Source organism: Mastigoproctus giganteus, chromosome 3 (genome assembly GCF_048544385.1).
Source record: "Mastigoproctus giganteus isolate SK-2022 chromosome 3, ASM4854438v1, whole genome shotgun sequence".
Lineage (NCBI taxonomy): Eukaryota > Metazoa > Arthropoda > Arachnida > Uropygi > Thelyphonidae > Mastigoproctus > Mastigoproctus giganteus.
This window is the reverse complement of record NC_143577.1, coordinates 162,217,667-162,238,144: the sequence shown is the minus strand read 5'-3', so window position 1 is coordinate 162,238,144 and position 20,478 is coordinate 162,217,667. Positions and strand designations below refer to the sequence as shown.

At 34.7% G+C, this 20,478-nt stretch overlaps 1 protein-coding gene across 1 annotated transcript; it reads right to left on the bottom strand.

Annotated features, from left to right (window-relative positions):
• Positions 1 to 7,045: 7,045 nt before the first annotated feature.
• Positions 7,046 to 8,254, bottom strand: Naxd (NAD(P)HX dehydratase). The gene has a single exon (XM_090370749.1). The coding sequence runs from the start codon at positions 8,060 to 8,062 to the stop codon at positions 7,115 to 7,117; it is 948 nt and encodes a 315-aa protein (XP_090226875.1). The 5' UTR covers positions 8,063 to 8,254; the 3' UTR covers positions 7,046 to 7,114.
• Positions 8,255 to 20,478: the final 12,224 nt, after the last annotated feature.

Genomic DNA, 20,478 nt, shown 5'->3' with positions numbered 1-20,478 from the left:
ATAATTTGCAAATACATTAATAACTAATAAACATAACCTTACAATATTTACTTTCAAAATTATTAAAAGAATGCACATAGGTAATGATATCTGTCTCTCTATCCTGCATTTCAAATATTTATTAGTGTGTATTGCCGGAATATTTAATAAAATTAAAAGCATCAGTATTGTGTTGGAATTGATATATGTCAATCCAGATTCTACTATTGCATTAACAAACGCTATTAAAATTACTCATGTATTAATGATAATATAAATATAGAATTAAAGTATCAAATTTTATTTTCCTTTAGATGACTGACCAACAACAAGAAATTAGAAGATAAAGTAGTAATGAAAAGAGTTAAATCAGACCAATGATTTAAAAAGGGAAAAAAGAATTATTAGAAATAGTTGCTGAAACAGCAAGGCAACCCACTCTTAATGATTTCATTATTAAAAAATCTAAATTCATTATACATGAATCTACTTCTACTCCCAGTTGTAGTTTCATAACTAAAGAAACCAATAAGACATATATACAAAGAAAATACCGAAAATAATTAAAAAAAAAAAAAAGGATTCAGAGGAAAGCCAAAAAACATATGATGAAATCATTGAAGATAATTTTAACAGAACCCTATTTTAGAAAACAAATGACACTTTATGTCATAAGTTTATAGCACCAAATCCTAATTCATCACAAACTGAAAATTGATGTTTTTATCATATCAACCAATACAACAGAACCAGAGAGATTTTAAAAATAAAAAATTTCCTTTTAATAAAATTAAACTGTATTCTCAACATATGCCCAATAATGATAAAAAATATCAAGACAATGGTTATTGTATTCTGTTGTTTAACACATTAACAGCCAACATCCCATTTTTGGGATGCTGGAACTCTAAGGAGTAATATAATTGTTGCAATAGCAAATAATTAGGTTTATTACTTTTCATAATCTATTTCCCAAACTTATCAAAATATCCCATGAAATAATCATATATGATTTGTATTTTGTGGCAGTAGATGGTGCCAAAGTAGTAAGATTTTTATACAGCCAACAGCTGGATATGTCATGATCCTCAGTTGTTCACTGACAGTGAAAGAGGAAAGTTGATGTCACTCCATAGTGCTTATTAGTGATAAAAGAACCATATATAATCAAAAACTGATCAGTCAAAGGTAAACCATAAATATTATGCCACTTGAAATTCTGCATCCCATTTTTGGGATATTGGCCAGATAGTTGTAATTTTATCTAAAAGTGTATCCTTTCATTATTGTAATTTATATTTATGATATATACAGCAGACTCTCGATTAACCGGGACACTTCAAGACTCCAAATTAAAAATAAATAAATAAAAATAATCAAACAGAAATCATAAAATTCAAGTAATAACTAGAATAGGTATAAACAGATATTTTGTGTCGTAAATAAGCAACAAGCAGCATTATAAGTTGTCATTGGGAGATTAGTGTACCTATTATCTTGCAACCCCCACTGTCTTCACACCTGCCACTCAAAAAAACAAGAAAAGAAAAAAAAAAAAAAAAGAGAGACCAAATGTTTAGTTTGTTTTAGTGCATTGTCAATTGTTGTGTTCCGTTGCAGCACAAAAGGACAAATTTTGTTTCGTTATTTATGTTAGGGATGTAATTTTTTTTTAATAGTAACTTTTTTTTCCTTTTTTTTTTTTAAATCGTGAAAATGATGGGCAAACGCAAAAGAGTTGTGTTTTCAGTTAAACAAAAACTTGAAATTATTCAAAAGTTTGAAAACGGTGCATCTGTTAAATCTCTAAGGAATCATTATAATAAGGACGTATCAAAATGGCCAAACATTAACAAGTATTGCGCGGAATTCAGATTTGTGAATAACAATACAGTAGCAATATGTTATTAGTCATTCCCGAGTTACGTAAAACTCGACAAAGTAAGAAGTCCTGGAACGTATCTCTTACGTATGTCGGGGACTTTTGTATTTTTGGATTAATCGGGAAATCGATTATCCGGGATTTGTTTTTTACCATCTATCCCGGAAAATCGAGAGTCTACTGTATATAGCATGGCAATAATGATAAGACATTATGGTACACTGTTCTTTGCTGACAACTGATGAAGTTGCTAATGGACTTGAGTGATAAATGAGGAATCAAGTGAATCTGTAGAGGCTGCAATTATTCCTCCAAGACTTGATGAAATGATGGAGGAGGAGGAGGAGGAAGCCATCAATGATGAAGAAAGCACCTTTCAAGATGTTTCAGGTAGGCTGGAGTTGGCTGTTCACAAAAATAATGGTGTAGATGGTGAAGCAGGTGGATCGACCATGAGATCAGCATCTGAACATCTGTCAAATAAACATAGAAAAATTGACAGCAGCTCAATTCCTAAATAATTTATTCCAAGCTATAAAGATCAAATGAAAATACCCGCTCAATGCAGATTTAACAAATTAGATGCATTATAAACATTCTTAAAGAATTTCTGACCGATGAGTTACTAACTTTTATTTTTGAGCAGAGTATGATACATGCTAGGCAGTCTAGCCATAAATGAATTGAAAATATTTTTAGGAATTCTTCTCTTTAGTGGATGCCATAATCAGCAAAACATGTACTGGGAGTAATCACCAGATTGCAGGTGTGCCATTTGTATACAATGCTATGTTGAGACAAAAGTTCCAAGAGATCAAAAAGTACCTTCATTTGAATAACAGTAACACTATTGATAAAAATGCATAAGCTGAGACCATATCTAGATACCATATTCTTCTAATATGTTCATGAGGGGTAAGCCAATGAAATTTGGCTACAAGACTTGGTGCTTTTGTGCCGCCAGTGGATACTTATATAATTTTTTGGCATATCTTGGTAAAGAGAAAGGCACTAGCAATGCACCTCTTTGCCTAAGGGTTATAAATAATTTTACATTTCATTCCTGAAGAAGAAGCTGTAAACTATGAAATCTTTTTTGATAATTTTTTTAAGTATTTGATACCCTGAAAGCATTGGGAAACAGAAAATTGAAGGCAACTGGTACTATTTGCAAAAATCATATAAAAAAAAAATCTGTTATGCCCCTTCCAAAGTTATGGAGAAAACAACAGAAAGAGGGGTTGGGTTAGTCTTCAGTACAAGGTTCTTACCCATGAATCTTTGCGACAATGAGTGATGGGCAGATGTAGCTCTGCCCACTGCTTCACAATGATTGGAAGATCTAATCCTGGGAGGGAAATGGTTGCCCAATTTTAAACCAGTGGAAAAGAGGAGAAAATTGCTTCCTGGTTTTAAACCAGCCAAAAGGGAATAATCGGGGAAAATTTTCCCCTTTGCTGTTGGTTTTAAATCGAGAAATGAAATGTCACATAATAGATGGCAAGACGGCATTCATTCTAACCCAAAATCATGGTGATTAACAGCCAATCATTGTCACAAAGATCAGTAAAAGTAAGAACCTTTTACTGATGACTAACCAAAGGAGGTTTTACAGACCATAGGTTTGACTCTAACAATGGAGTATTGATCACAAAGTGGCATGATAATACTCCTGTTACAACTGCTAGTTGGGTAAACCTCACTAATTTAGTGAGGTTTACCCAACTAGCAGTTGTACATGCTACTCTCAAAGGCTGCAAAAGGATGTAGTAATACAAATCCCAAAGTTTATTTCAAAATATTATAAATCAATGGGAGGCACAGACATGCTAGATAAGCAAGTATCCCTGTATAGGAATACTTGCTTATCTAGAGTTAGAACATACAGGAAGAAATGGTGATTTCCACTTTTCACGCAACTGCTTGACATTGCTGTTGTAAATCCTTAGAATTCATCCGCATCCAAATCCAAATGACATTCATTCCTTGCTAGAAGCAAGAAGAAAAATCGTTTTGGCTTACATTTCAAAGCCTTCTTCATCGAGTCGTAAGCACCCTGGTCCCCAAAGAAGTAGGCTTTTGGGGAGAAAAGTAAGCCAAGATATTAGGTTCAATCAAGGAAATCGCCCTGTAATACCAAATCAAACTCAAAGACTTGCATTATACAGAAAGAAAAAGAAAAGAATTTGCCGTGGTGGTGTTCCACTGCACGATTTATGCATAGTAAGATTCCATACTAAAGAATACAAATGAGCTATAACGAATTGCTTGTACTTTGTCATGTAGATCGACTCTACATGACAAAGTACAAGTAAATATCATGCCTGAAAAAATATAAAATTTCTCTTCCAGTGGTAAACATTACAGAGCAAACAGTAAGTAACAATATAGAGTAAAGAGTGATGTGTTTATTTTTAACATTTAGTGAACATGCCTACATTTTTACTTTCTTCCTATGATATGAAAAATAAAGTAATTATAAGATATCTAAGCTTTTTTTATATATAGCCTAATTGATCTTATGAGTGATGGACATTGTCCCATAAATGGGACAGCCATTTTCAGGTTCAAATAGGTAAATTTTATGTATTTAATAGTTGTAACATTAATCTGAGGACTTTAGGAAATGAAATCAAATAATATGATAAAATTAATTTGTAGTATAATTATGGCCTTTAATGACTTAAACAAGGTATTTTGTAGTGTACGTATGATGTATAACCTTCCCAGCAAACAATTAATTTTGTGAAAGTGTATTTTTAATATTAAAAACAATAAAATCATTTTTATGTGGGTAATGATAATAAATATACAACAAGATGTACTACATTCAATAGAGCTTAACAAAATTATTGACTCTTCCTTCTCAAAGCACAGAATATAAAAAATTATCGATGCCATAATTCTATTTAATCAGAGAAGTACCTATTTTGGTTTGTTTTCTTGGTTTATTTAATAAAAAAGATAATTATTTATTTTTATTCTACACTTAGAATTTCTTTTTTTTTGCTTGTATGCCAATTGTATTTATTAATTTGAGTTATAATTAAGAAAATAAGTAATTGTTCTTTTTAATTTTTTAACCATACAAACCTACTTCATATCATGTTTTTAAATATATATGGAGCCCTAATTCTAATTTCTTGGTGGGCCATTTATCTTCAGTCCGACCCTGATGGCACCCATGTCACTTTTATCATACAAAGAATAACAATAATAATGTGAGGCCATGAATTTTTTGTATTTTTTATATTTTATCAATTTATTTTCTAAGCTATTCATTTAATTCAACTTTAAAATTCCAATCAATTTTAGAACCTACGAATGGGGTCTGTGTATAAGGAGAATGCTTACACACAGACCCCTGATATTCACAAGTAAGTGCCAGAATATTAGGACCTACTTAATCTATTTATATATGAATGAAACTCACAGACACATGGGAGTCATTTTAAGTGCATTTAACAGAAATTGCTCAAATTTAGGAAAAGAAATTTGAGCAAAAACTTTAACAAGAAGATACTGTCATTTGCAGCTAAACAAAAAGAGTGGTTTAGAACATGAATGAGCTTAAAAAAAGGTAGGGGGGGAGAGAATGATAAAATTATTCACACACAATAACAGGTTGAACATTATTCAACAATAACTGCATCTCATCATGACTATTCTACCCCACTGGGTGATAACTATTTCCAAAAGAATAATGCACTATACATCAAGCTATAAGTGTGGTTTAGAAGCACAACAGTGACTGATCCTTACTTTTTAACATGACCAATTTATTGGTCAAAGTCACTCTGATGCTTCCCACCTGCCCATTTTAAAATTGCTCAACCTAACCAAGCAGTTGTGAAGTGGAGTCTAAAGGACCATCAGGAGTACTGAGCTATCCAAGATTTAAGGGAACCATATTCCTCCAGTATATTCAGTCTAGAAGCTGAATATACTATAGGAACGGTTCTATCATCTTGTCCAGACCAAAGTCTAGCACAGCACTAAGGTGGTGTTGCTACTAAGCAGATGTGCATATATGTGTAGAAATTAAGCAGTACATTGGAAACACAGAGCAAGCATAAGTGTATATATATAGAAAGCTTTTTATCTATCTTTTTATCATATTATTCTATCTATATGCATCACATTATAACACAGAAAGATTACATAAAAGAGAAATAACAGGTATAAGATTAAGCAAATTGACTGATAAGGAAAATAAGGGGGGATGCATACATACCAGTATACAGCACTGAACTGATCCTTAATATTTAGTGGAACATTTCTAGTAAAACTGCACAAAAAAATTATACTTTTTCCATAAAATATGTGGAAAAAGGTGATGATGACACTTACTTTATTGTACAAAATTTAATGATGTTCAGTTATTTTGTCCTTTAGCAAGACTTAATTAAAAACTAATTTTTTTTTCTATTACACTAAGTTCAAAGTATACAGAATTTTTTTTTCCTTCTGGCATGTAGTTTTTACAATAAATTAAGGTAATATTATCATTCTACAGTTCCAGATTCAAACAGTTGTTTGAATTCATATTCAGATAACATAACAATCCTAAAAATAGCAAATTTATATTAAAAAAATATGAAAGCTGCAACTTATATGGATTCAGTAGCAAACAAGCCTGCAGCAGAACCACTGGCTGAGAAAAAAATAATAAATAATAAGAACTTACACAGAGCAACTAGTTGGTTACAGTAACAATGATGTGATAATGAAATCCAATAATTAAACATACTACAAAGGTGAACCAGAGAAGTAATCCAACTATTTATCCATTTCCCTTGAGATTGTGAAACATACTTCCTTAATCAAATTAACAAATGCTAAAATTATTACCCTTAAACTTATTAAAATATACATTTTATGGAAAGAGAGATGAATTGTAACTGTTATAATCATTTCACATTTGGGTTTACACATACTAATGTAGAATGCTTATAAAATGTTACCCTTTTTTTTTTTTTTTTTTAAGGGTTGAATGGCAGAATTAAAAAGGCAAATGGAAAAAATATTTTAAATGTAACATTAATTTTATGACTTATTCTTCAGTTTTAACATATAATAATACTAAAATTATTTTTCAAACAAAAATGAGAAAACCAAATTTAACAGAACAAATATGACAAACTACAATCATTCAACATATAATTTTTAAAATAACTGGTCCTAGATGCATCAACTTATGAACATCAGAATTTCATATGATTATGAAGGAAAAAATGTGTACTTTGTAAAGTGTTAATCTATTGGGAAAAGACTTGAAAATGCTGCTCTTATTTCCCCAACCATGTCACTTGTTGTCATGCTACGAGAACATTTCTTAAAAGCAAATAAGCTACATCTCCTTGTAAGCATACAAGCACCAAGTGCAGCTACAACAGTAGGACCCAGTGGTGGTAAACTGGCTTTCCGCTGAGGATTACAGTATGCATTGTGTCCCCAATAGCTAAACACACCCATTGAACCAGAGAGTAGATCTCCCTGTCCACCACAACGCCTTGGGCTTCCCATTTCCTTACAGGTAACTATATTTTCTCCATCAGAAATAATATCCTCTGGACCTTTTCTGACAACTGTCACATTTCCAAGTTTTGTGGCCAGGCGTTTAACATTTTCTGATTGGCTATTTGGATCAGGTTCTGATTCCATAACAGATTTGTACAATCGTGCAAATTCGACAATATTTGGCGTCAGCACTGCTTTTTTATAATTACAAATGACATCTGGGTGGGTATTTATATAGAACAATGCATCGGCATCTAACACAACTGGTATTTGCATTTCTTTAGCTCGTTCAATAACAATACGCGCAACTTCGAATGTTTTTTCTTCTCTACCTAAACCAGGCCCAATTATAACAGCGTGAAGTCTCGGTAAAAATACTGAAATTTCATCTGATGCAATTGCGCTGTCCAAAACCGGATGCACGATTAATTCTGGGCTATAGGATTTTATTACAGTAGCCGCATCCCTTGTGCAAAATACATGAACAAGATCACAGCCTACCTTGATTGCAGAAATGGCTGCAAAATAAGGAGCTCCTGTATACTCTTTGCTTCCTCCAAGTATTCCTATTCTTCCAGCTTGCCCCTTATGCGAAGAATAATTTAAAGGTGGTATAATTGAACAAACAATTCGCTGTTCCGGTGATAAACCCATTGATGCCAGTAACCGATCCCCAGGCATTGAAAAGTACGAAACAGCTCGTCACCTGTTTAAAACACTAGGTTCTATGACTTCCTTCTCAGCTCACACAAAATACTACATAACTCTTCTTTAGTCACTTTACTATCAAGATCACACTTTTTTATATTCACTGAAATAGAGAATCAACGGAACAGAAAAACAAACTGAGATACCCACACTACGAAAAAATTTTACGCCATATTTCAGCTTAACAAATTTACACAGTGACATCTAGCGATAAATAATATAATAGTATCTTCATTAGCATTAAACTGATCATTTTAATTTCTCGTGTTGAGTGTACAATCGGGTCGGGTATTCGGTAATTTTGCAGCTCGGGTATTCGGTAATTTTGCAGCTCGGGTATTCAGTAATTTTGCAGCTCGAGTATTCAGTAAATTTGCGCTTTGCAGGTCGAGTGCGATTCCACTTTTTGAATGCAAATAATGTAATGTAATAATACCAAAAACACTAATATCTCAACTCATACATTCGTGGATCATTGTGCTGTGAATAGATTGTTCTGAGATAAATTACGTATTCAGTTCATTGTGCTGAATCCAGTGCATGAGATTAAAGTGGGTCAGTTTATTCCGGTAAAAAACATGGTGATTCAGGAGGAGTAGTAAATATTTTGGGAGGTTATAGTATCGATTATTCTGAGTAAAAAAATTCATATAAACATGTGTCCAATTCTCAATGGATATGGAGATACAGCTGTTTGAAACTGGCACACACAAATCTATTATGAGAGGTATTAAAGAACTATCAATAACATTGTTTGTATTTATTGACTTTTCGAATGCTGCAAAACACAAAATAGTGACAAACATTTTACAGATCACAATAATATTCGAAAATTCCATCGCCAGCCTCAATTCACTTTGCAACTCTTGTGGTAAAATGACGTTTTGGTCTTCTGAGGTCATCTTGGCGTTCCTTTATGAGGGCGGCAGTATCCAAAATGAGAGCGAGCAATTCGTCTCTTGTATTCACCTTTTCTTTGTATACTGCGCTTTTCATCCAACCCCACAAACAAAAATCTAACGGAGTGAAGTCTGGAGACCTTAGTGGCCAATGAATGAGACCACCACGGCCGATCCATCGTTCAGGGAAAGTTCGATTTAGATATTGTATCACCAGACGGGTATAATGTGCAGGAGCTCCGTCATGCTGAAAGTACATACCAATCCTTGTAGCCAAGGAAACATCCTCCAATAGTAGTGGATGTTGGTTTTGCAGAAATTCTAGGTAAGTGGGCCCTGTAAGACGATTTTGTAACAGAACAGGCCCAATCAACTGATTGTCGATAATACTGCGCCACAAGTTTACAGAGAAGCAATGTTGAAAATTTGTTTCTACAGTGGCATGTGGACCAACAACACCCGTAACTCTCATAGGTGATAACCTATGAGAGTTACGGGTACCGTCACGGGTGAAAGTAGCTTCATCGCTAATCGGCGATTACCATTTACCCACCGACAAAATTCCAACCGCTGGGCATCGTCTCCTGGTTGAAGATGTTGCACCCGCTGTATGTGAAATGAATACAAGCCGTGCTCACGTAAGTTCGCCATACTCTTGTCTGTGGAACACCAATACGCGTAGAAATTCTTCGTGTGCTAATAGTAGGCCTACGTTCTACCGACTGAAGAATGTGTTCTATTTCATCCACATTTTTTTCATTTTCACGTTCAGAAGAAATATGAGCGCTGGGAACTGTACCAATCTCACGCAGTTTGGTGTAAACACTCTTGAATCCGGTATTCTGCGGTTAGGAAACCGTCGACGGTATTCTCTACAAGCAGCAGTAGCACTTCCACCACAAAAACCGTAGACAAACACCATATCGGCATATTCAACATGTGTGAAGATGTGCAACGTTCTAACAACACTTTTAACACCAAACAGCGTCGTTATAACTGCTTCTTTGTCACATCTGATTCAGGGAGCTGTGCGCGCCAGTTTAAAACAGCTGTATCATCCTATTGAAAATTAAACACATGTTTATAATAACTTTTTTACTCAAAATAATCGATACTCCAAAATATTTATTATGCCTCCTGAATCACCCTATACATTCATATACTGTACTGTTCAACTGCATGAAACTTCAATTAAGAAAATAACCGGAACTAACTTATGTATCACTTTATATACTGAGTATAGATTGGAACTTATGTTTGACTTAATGTACATAATATGACTTAATATACTGAACGGCCTGCCAGTAATATACATAAAAACGTGGCGGTTTGTCATAGTCTGGCTTGCAACCACTCTAACTTAACGAAATTTAAAAAAAAAAATTAAAATAACTGTAAATGTTTCTAAACTATCGGATGTTTTTATTTTTATACGATGCTCCACTACTGATATTGCGTAAATTCATCTAAAGGATACGATTAAAACTGGAATTTAAAACTATTATATTTTACCGCCGTGGCTCCCTCTCAGTATCTTCGTTGGCAAATGCCAGAAGTAGAGGGGGGGGGGTAAAAAAAAAAACGGCATTTTCGCTATTTCCGAATTAAATCTGATTATGACGTTACTGTTGTTGTTATTATAATATAACACATTAGTATCTAAGGCGCTCCTGATTATGAAGTTTGCACTCAGTGCTGCAAGATCTCAGCACGAAGGGGTTACAAGAGGAGGGACAGGAGGTCTATAGAATTAAAAATTAAATCGACACCAAAAGTGAAATCTTTCACTACAATACTGAAAACAAGAATATCATTAAAAGTTTCCTAAACACTGAAGCTTAAAGAACGTTAACTTTTAGGACTGCATTCATTGTGAGTAATTCAAAATCACTGTATAATTTATATATCTTATGGTCAAAGACGGTCCTAGGATTTTCGAGGGGGGGGGATGCTAAAGCAGTGTTCTGGAGAGTCATTAAGCTTTAATAGCTAAAGAACTGATAAGCTTTAATAATAGCTAAATCATTAAGCTTTAATAGTAGCTAAAGAACTTATAACTGTGAACAGTAGTATTAGAGTTTGTTCGAATCGGTACGTCTCACGTAATTGAGTTAGTGTTTTAAAAGAGTAATGCGCAGCCAGCAAGATCAATCGCTGTGGTGGGTCCGTGAGGTGCAGCACTACAGCAGGAGAAAAAAAAATTGTGCCTTCAAGATCCTTATGCGTTTCACGGTGGTGCTATTAGTTATCCTACGAATATACAGGTGATGCAGGGGGAAGATGAAAATGTTTGGACAGCAATTGTGCCGAACCTGGATTTGGCAATTGCTTTGAGTAGCTCCTTGAACAGAGTGCATACGGTTTGCGTAGAGGTTCTTCGTGTCATATGTCCAATTTGTGTTATTTCTATGTACTGTCAGGATACCAGCGGAACTGACTGTATATACATACTGCAGGGAGGAAGAGACAAGTTCTTTATAGAGTTCAAGGCTGCTCTTTGTCATGAATTCTAATGCAAGATCCCCATTTTGGCAGCGGAGGGGCAGATGAAAGAGGTGGCTGTTTGGAGGATTTTATCGTCTCACATAGCCTGTTAGTACAGAATTTTCCAAATTCAGCAATAATCTTTGCTACCGTCAATGGCGAATCCAACATCGATCTTACCTTGAGAGATGCCATTGCAGTTAGGATGGTTTATGAATAGAATAAGGAGGGAGATTAAATAATTTGTTATCATCGGGCAATAGTTTCATTTCGGTGGCGCCCAACTTATCATGTGCATTGAGCAGCTGCGTAAGTTCGCTATTAAAAATACTGACTGGGACGATTTGACATTTTTGTGAGTATTGAGATTTGTAATAATCATAACATGAATTTATAAGGGTAATAAGAAGGGACATAAATAAATTTAAGTTCAAAAGCATAGTTGCAAAATATATGTATAGAAATTTGCAAAGAGGAGTTGATTGTTGGAATAAACTGGAAGGCCGTACTTTGAACAGATTTAAAGAAAGATTGGACAAATTATATGCTGGCCAACAAAAAAATAAAATAAAATAAATAATCGTATACACAGATCAAGAGTTGTAAGTTCTAAAGAAAACTGATCCCCTGATTCCAAAAATTCCAAAATTATGTCTCTGTCAAGTGTCCATTGAAAGGTATACTGAAATTTTAGTAACTTAATCATAGACAATTTCAAATAAAGCACAGTAATAGATATGGTATATTAAAATGAGTCTTATTAGACTCATTTTAAGAAAGCATACAGTGAATATGCTTCAAAGTACTTTAATCAAACATATACCGCACTACTTACATTAGTAGTTAATGAGATAGGGTTTTAAACGAAATTTGCGGGTCTGGTATCCAGGAGGAGGTGGAGCAGCGATTTGGCGGGAAGATGGTATTTGGAAATAAAAATGTTAGTTTGTTTTTCTCTCGATAGATGGTGGTAGTGGTGAGTTCAGAATATAATTTTCAGGTTTTTTTTTTTTTTTTTTTTTTGGGCCAGGGGAGCGGATCTGGGGTTGTTGTGTTCAGCAAGCATTGACGTTTCCTCACAACTATGCGGGTCTCCCATTACTTTTGAATGTATCGGTTGTGACGTCAAAGTGAATTTATTGAATAATTTTAACGTTAATTATGTGATAATGCATTGTGGGTTTCATTAGGAATGTGTAGTTTATTTTGAAGTGGTTATGCTGTGGGGTAGGAGCCCAGCCGCCGCGAAAAACCTTGCGGGATGAAAAACTTTCCTTTTTTTTTAACCTGTTAGGTAAAAATTCCTTGCTGTTTCCATCTGTTGTTGAGATCTGAAAATAAAATTATCTGTATTCTTAAAGTTTTTCTTGACCAAAGTTCCACCTGTTCTTGAAAAGCTGAAAAATTAAACCTGTGCGTTTCCTAGAAGTCTTATCAAGTTTATCTGCATTGATTATATTATCTTCTCAAACCTCTGTACATACTTGATGTGTAAAATATAGTCTGTTTGTATCTTTGAAACTTAATACAAACAATTAAAAAATGTTGGTAGATGACATGTACAAAATCCTTTCTTCTGGAGCTCTAGTGGTTCTGATGTCCGTTTGTGTTCATTTTTTGCAAAACTATTTCTCAGTGACTCCAGTTAGTTTTTCCTTAAGATTATAATTTTTCCGTTTTTGTTGTTAGCACAAGATGTTAATGTAAAAATTGCCAACGTTAAGGTTGGCATTTTATGTTATTTTCGATGTTACCTCAAGAATAAAACTGTATATTTTAGCATTATCAAGTGTGCTTTTTGACTTGATTTAAATTTCCAAAAACAAACCAAAACACACATGTTACGCTTAACCGTTTAGTTTTGTCAAGCAATTAAAATGTATATGCAAAACCAACATGCGCTTCTCAAGTGACCAACAAATAACATTATTTTTCTCAAAAACTTAAAATTACCAATATTAACGTTGACATCTGCTTCTTAACAAGTCGGCTAATAACATCAACAGTTTAGCAATTAAAAAATATATTGTGCTTATGTGTATGTGCCTGTGTATGTGTATATTGTGTGCTTATGTGTATGTGCCTGTGTATGTGCCTGTGTATGTGTATATTGTGTGCTTATGTGTATGTGCCTGTGTATGTGTATATTGTGTGCTTATGTGTATGTGCCTGTGTATGTGTATATTGTGTGCTTATGTGTATGTGCCTGTGTATGTGTATATTGTGTGTTTATGTGTATGTGTATATTGTACTTATGTGTATGTGCATGTGGTGCGTGTTCTTCTCAGCAAAGAAGAAAACACATTTTTTTCCACTTGGCTGTATGAAAGCACAAACCATATACAACTTCAACCGACAGAAAGCAGTTTCTTTTAATTCCCCACTTATAACGGCCTCCGTAGCCGGGTGGTCAGGAGCGGGAGTGCAGTATCACACGCTCCTTGAGTAGACCGGGGTTCAAGCCCCTGACTGCTAAATACGGTCGATCTGACAACCCGCACTGGACCAGCGTGGCAGATTATGGTCCATCTCCCTCAACATGAATTGTTGAGGAGGCTTCCATCCTCCAGTGTGTTAATAATGGCTGCAGTTTTATTCGTTTGAATTTCACAAACGAAAACACACGCGTGCACGTCTATTCTGCATTCCAAAACAAACACAAGTGTGTCCCCATCTAAGTGTGTGTTAAAGCTCCGACGATATCAGGACAGACACATCTGTCCTGATATCGTCGGAGATTGCCAAGCTTAGCTGATAATGCTTGCATCCGGGCTTTGTCTCATTCAGATTCACAGAGAAATCGTGTTTTAGGAATGAAATAACTAAACTTATTTTTGCAAGTATTAAACTCTTTAGCAGTAACCATTAAAGTGTTCTCGCTTGAAAACAGACGCGCACATGCATTTATTTTTTTTATTTACGATAATATTTTTGTTTCTTCAATTTATTTTGAAAAGTTAACATCGAAAACAAAAATTACGGATGTAATCACCTTCCAAGCGATCGTAGTTCTGATTGTAAATTAGCGGTAGAATCAAAGTTACTTCCTCCCTTTACCCTCACAGCTCATGCAAACTAGGGCTTGCATAAAACTGAGAAATTTCAAAACCGAGTTTAACCGAAGTTTACTCTTAAAACTGGTTTTAAAACCGATTTTCTCAGACTTAGGGAAAATAATTAAAAGCTTATAACACAGGTATTTATTTTATCTTGGGTAGATTGTACAAATCGTAATCAAATCTTTGAAACAAAATCTATCACTTCTTATAGTAAAAAAAAATAAAAAAATTAAAATGCTCCAAAAAAGTAACCAGCTTGAGATTATACAAAATTACAAATTGTATTCAAATCCTTTGAATAAAAACAATCTTCTCGTATAGTAAAGAAAAAAATAATAATAATAAGCCCTATAATAATAATAATAAATAAATAAAACTAATGTGAAAAAAACAGCTTGGGGAAATTACTTTACTATTTATTGCTCAGCTTTTTTCTGAAAATGATCCTTTAAAAAACACAGTATATTAAGCATTTTTCCTGATAGACTTGACCTTATTTTTGTGTTAAAGAGACCAGTGATAGAAAACTCTCTCAGATTGGACACTTGTTGGTTTAATGGTCAGCAGTGCTCTATAAACTTTCTCCAGCTTTTCACTTCTACTGCTAGTTGCCTACAAAATTTTAAATTCTTTGCTGATTTCCAATTCACTCGGATATTTTGAACGCTCTTCAGTTAATCTCTTTATTACACTATCATACTCTCGCATCAGTGTATCTACAACATCGGAACTAGACGAGTCTTTGTTTTCTTCTAAAAGAACAGTTCGTTTATTTTCAGACCCCTTCGAATGTTTTGAGACCTAAGACCCCTTCGGAATGTTTTGCAAATAATCTCTGATCAATCTCTTCAGCATGCTTTTTCAAAACTTGCTTACTTGGAAAATCAAAAGTTCTTGAACCTGAATCTTCTTTCCTAAACTTTTTGGGGTTGTGTAGCAAAGCCACAGTTTGGCAATTTCGTCTTGCATTGTAACGTTGCAAAAGCCTTTGGTAAAACTTTAAAGCAAATGGGTTTTCTGCTGTATCAAGCTTAGCAAGCAGAAATTCTATTGAAGATTCTGCTTTAAGTAAGTCTGTATCTTCTGAGGTTATAGCCTTCAGAATCATTTCAACTGGTCGCAAAGTTTCACATAGCAATTCAAGTGTTTTCCAGTCATCGTCAGACACAGCTTCAATTGACAGTACTGCACATAGAGCATTTGGAATGCAATTTTTCAATTTCAAAAATCTCTCAATCATATAGAATGTGCTATCCCATCTAGTCTTGCAATCTAATATAAGTTTATATTATTTCCCATTAAATTTTGCTTTAACAAAATTTTGTAATATGTCATTTTTGGTAGGCGATTTTCGAAAAAGCTTGCAAATTTTTCTGACTTTGTTAATAGTTTGTGCAATATTGGCCATTGGATTGAAGAAATAAATGAGCTCATTGGTAAAGTCGGTTTGATAAAGCATGCCTTACTGTCTTTCTTCAACTTCTTCATCATCACTACTTTCTTCATTATTTTCATTTTCTTCATTGTCTTTGGGAGACTCAGAGACTGTGGCACCATAATTGATTGCTTTTTCATAAAGTACATCTATAACTGACAGATGTATACAATGGGCTATACATTGTTGATGATTAGGCGTAATTTGCTTGCCAAACTTAATCATCATTGCTGCTCCATCGGTGGTGCAGGCAACAATATCCTCATCCAAGTTCAAACCAAATTCCTTCAAGTGTCCATTCACAATTTGCTCAGTTCTTCTGCTATCAAGTGAACCATTAATCTCAATAAGACCTAACGACCAATGATTGTATTTTGAATGCACATTTATATTCATATACCTTTTATTTTGTATAGACGTATATTCGTCTAGAGTCAATGAATACCGCGTACCCAAAACCAATGAATTTTTGAAATGCTGAATGAGTTCTTCTTTCTTAGTTTTATAATAATTCAGAACCATATTTTTAATTCCATTCACTGAGGCTGGTGGTAATTTATCGTATTTGTTTCTCTGAAGGTGAAGGCTTGATTGTATAAACTCACTCTTGGCAATTGAATTAAAAGAAAATCCATCTAAAGCAGCTAATTTTGAAATCTCTTCTTCCATAGATTTTTTAACGATAAAGTTTTCTAATGTTCTTACCATTTTTTTTTTACGGGAGGTTCACTGTTATCTTGTTTAATGTCAATCTGGTGCATTTTATTTTAATGCAACATCAAAGATGATGTAGATCCTCCAGACGACTTCATTATCTTCTGATATTTCGAACATTGTGCTTCATCTTTGCTTTTTCGAGCAAAATAATTCCATACATTTGATTTCATCTTAGACATATTAAGAGTAATAAATATTAATTAGTAGGAATTTATATCACCGACAATTTTAAATAAAAATATTGAAGATAACAAAGGCACAATACAATGAGTCACTCCCGCAAGCACTGAATGAAGAGTCTAAACGAGGCAAGTTTCAAAATTTTCACGAAAGAAATTTTTTATTTATTTACTTGCAATTTTTTTTCCCCAATTAAATCTATTGTATTTTCAAAATTACATAAAAGCTAAATTTGATGAAGCTGCTTTTTGGAGAACATTTGATCGCAAATTTAATAAGAATAAAGAAGCAAAAAACTTTCTACGATTGAAATTTGATGCAATATTCAGCGAATCTGTTTCTAGTGGGTAACTATCAATAAGGCGCGTTCCATAACTTGCCTGGCGAACAAGATAGATGGAACGAAGAAATGTTGAGCATTTTCTTTTACGCTATCGCTCCAACTCACTCAGTCGTAAATGAGTACACCTGCATCGTGCCATGATACAAGTGGGAAGATAAAAGCCACCCCTCCTAGATTTGGGCCACTTGCCCATGAGATTCGTACCTAAACATAAAATAAAATAAAAAAACATGTTTAAAACGTAAAGCAGTTGAACGATCCAGACAAACGAACAAACAAAAGAAAATGTGCCTAACAAAAAACTATATTCGAGGGCTAACTAAAAAAAAATATTAGAATCCGATTTTAAAAGCTCGGTTTCGGTTTTAACAACTGAATATGAAAACCGGATTTAACCGGTTTATAAAACCGGTTTGCAAGCCCTAATGCAAACCATAAACGGCTGACCATTTGAAAATGATAAAATATTTTCTTCTTTCTGGAATTAAATGGATATTTTTTTTTCTTCGTTCGGTTTAAAAGTGAGTAATATTAACCATGTTCATATGGGGATACAACACATATTCAGACCGCCAATGAGTCGCAGAATCAAAGGGATAATTTCCTCCTACTTTGCTAGTCACCAGAATTTGTTTTCTGAAAAATAAGTGTTGTGATAGGCCAATAACAAAGTGATTCTCAATTCTCAGTAGCCTTTAAAACGGAGAACTTGAGAGATGTTTTCAATTGCTCTATTTTAACGTTGATTTTTCCTGCGATTATTCGTTTTCAATGCAGAACACACTTATTTTGTGATATGCCCTTTATTCTTAGGCATGATTTTTTTCCCTACCAACTTGGATTGGATTTTTTTCAGGTTTCAAATACAACCAAACAGATGGATAGTGAGTGTTGATAAAATTACTTTTATTAGCTATTGAAATAACATCTTATGTTTTTGAACTGAAAACTGAAATTTAAACTGAAAATACCAATTACGTGATGCTGAAGTCTAAATTCCTAGTTTAAATTTTACATTGGAAACACAGACCATGCAATGGAAAGAGAGTGGAGATTGAAAAACTTTATCGCGAAAAACAAGAACAGATAAATGTATTCGGTCTGTATGTTAGCCTTTTAAATTAATTTTATGCAGGAAAATCCGTTTTGATTAATCATACATTAATCGGCACTGTCATGAAAAAGAACAACACAACGGTTTCAAAGTTACACACACAATTTTTATTTCAGTTTTCAACGGTAGAGGGCACGAGAATGGAGCTTTGTCAAGAAAAAAAATCTAAACTAAAAGAATATTTAGTTACTGATAATTTTACTTTTAGGTATTTCCAACAACAGAGAGAGAGGAACCTTGTCAAAATTTCACTTGTAGGTACAGTGAAATCACACTTTCACATTGGAACCCAAAGAAGAGTTACAACTTCAATCAGTCCTGCTATATCCACAAAAAGGCCTCTGAGGTTGGGAGAATAGTTCATATCACAAATTTAAATAAATACACCAACCGTTTTGATTAAAATAGTTTAATACTGTAAAAATATAAAAATATAAATATAATAAAATGTACCAAGCGATACAGTGGATTGTAAAATAATATTTACAAAACTAATTTACAATAAAAAAAATAAAATTTATTACGAAAATGTTAAAATACAATAAAATACGAAAATTAAAAGCGATAAAACAATTATTGTAGCTTTCGGGGGCATCCGCCTCCTTTCTCAACAACAACGTTACTGGGGCAACACATCCTTTAGTATCAGGTTCACAGCACCCGTGGCTGACCAGGTGCATGTTCAGTATTACTTTTACGTGCGCCAGAACCGGAAGTGGCTCGAGAATATGGAAACCCGAAGCGCTCATCTCTTGCAAGGACTACAGCTTCCAAGATGGGGTGGAGCCGAAAACCCCTATCACTATTCATGCTACTGTTTTCGGACGAGCCGATCCACAAACTCTCCAACCACTTACGGTCCCAGAACCTGTGCGCCCGCTCAAGGATGACAGCATTATCGGGGGTACTTGGGCTGTTTTTCCCGATAATGCTCAGCAATCACGGACTTATTGAACTCTGCGGTCTCTATGGCTCTCATGTGTTCCCCCAGACGGTCTTTTAGTCGCCGTCCTGTCTCCCCTATGTAACACTCCCCACAATACGGGCATCTGATCTCATATATAACCCCACTACTAGAGGCCCTAGCAATGGGGTCTTTGACCTGTGACACTACCGTGTGCAACCTCCGGCCCGGAAGTTGCACGCAGCATGCCTGAAAGTCACGAAGCATCCTTGCAATACGATCTGATAAGCCCGGATAGTAGGGAATATAAACTGTGGTGACTGGAGCGGACGGTGTGGTTTCATGATTAGATTGCACGTCTCTACTATATTTATCAATGACCCTCTGGGGATAACCGCATTTTATAAGGTCCATCCTGACTTGCTCAGTTTCTTTCTCTCTCTCTCTCCTCAGAGGTACTACAATGTGTCCTAACCCTACCCAAAAGTGCCCTGGCAATGCTATTTTTATGCTGCGCAGTCTGCGCTGACCTGTAATGGGTGTACTGGCTCCTACACATTGGTTTCCTAAAGATTGAAGTTCTAAGCCTAGGCCTCATTTTAGGAAGGATGTAGATTTGCTTGAGCGTATACAGAGAAGGGCAACAAGATTGGTGAGGAGAATGAAGGGATCCTCTTACCAAGAGAGGCTTAAGTTCTGCAAATTGCAGTGGCTGGAGACTAGGCACCTGCGCGGTGATCTGATTGAGGTGTATAAGGCCTTGAATGGATTGAGCACGCTGAATTCTGATGGGATCCTTCCACTTGTTCAGATTACGAACCTAAGGGGGCATAAATTCAAATTAAGAAAAGACAGATGTAGAATAGATGTGCGGAAATTAGTTTTAGCCAGCGGGCGGTTAATTGTTGGAACAAACTTCCATCTGTCGTTGTGGAAGTTGATAGGTTAAATAAATTTAAGGAGGAACTGGACAGGCGTTTAGAGGGAATGGTGTGATTTTTTATTTTTATTATTTATTTTTTTTTTTTTTGGCGATGCTGCATAAACTCATACACTTGCTTTCTTGTATCACATGCCACTACTACTACTACTCTCGATTTTCCGGGATAGATGGTAAAAAACAAATCCCGGATAATCGATTTCCCGTTTAATCCAAAAATACAAAAGTCCCCGACATATGTAAGGGATACATTCCAGGACTTCTTTCGAATTATACGTAACTCGGGAATGACTATTGCTACTAATTATTATTGA

Excerpts from the sequence above, each read along its gene's own strand:
- Naxd (XM_090370749.1), bottom strand. The coding sequence starts at position 8,062 with ATGCCTGGGGATCGGTTACTGGCATCAATGGGTTTATCACCGGAACAG.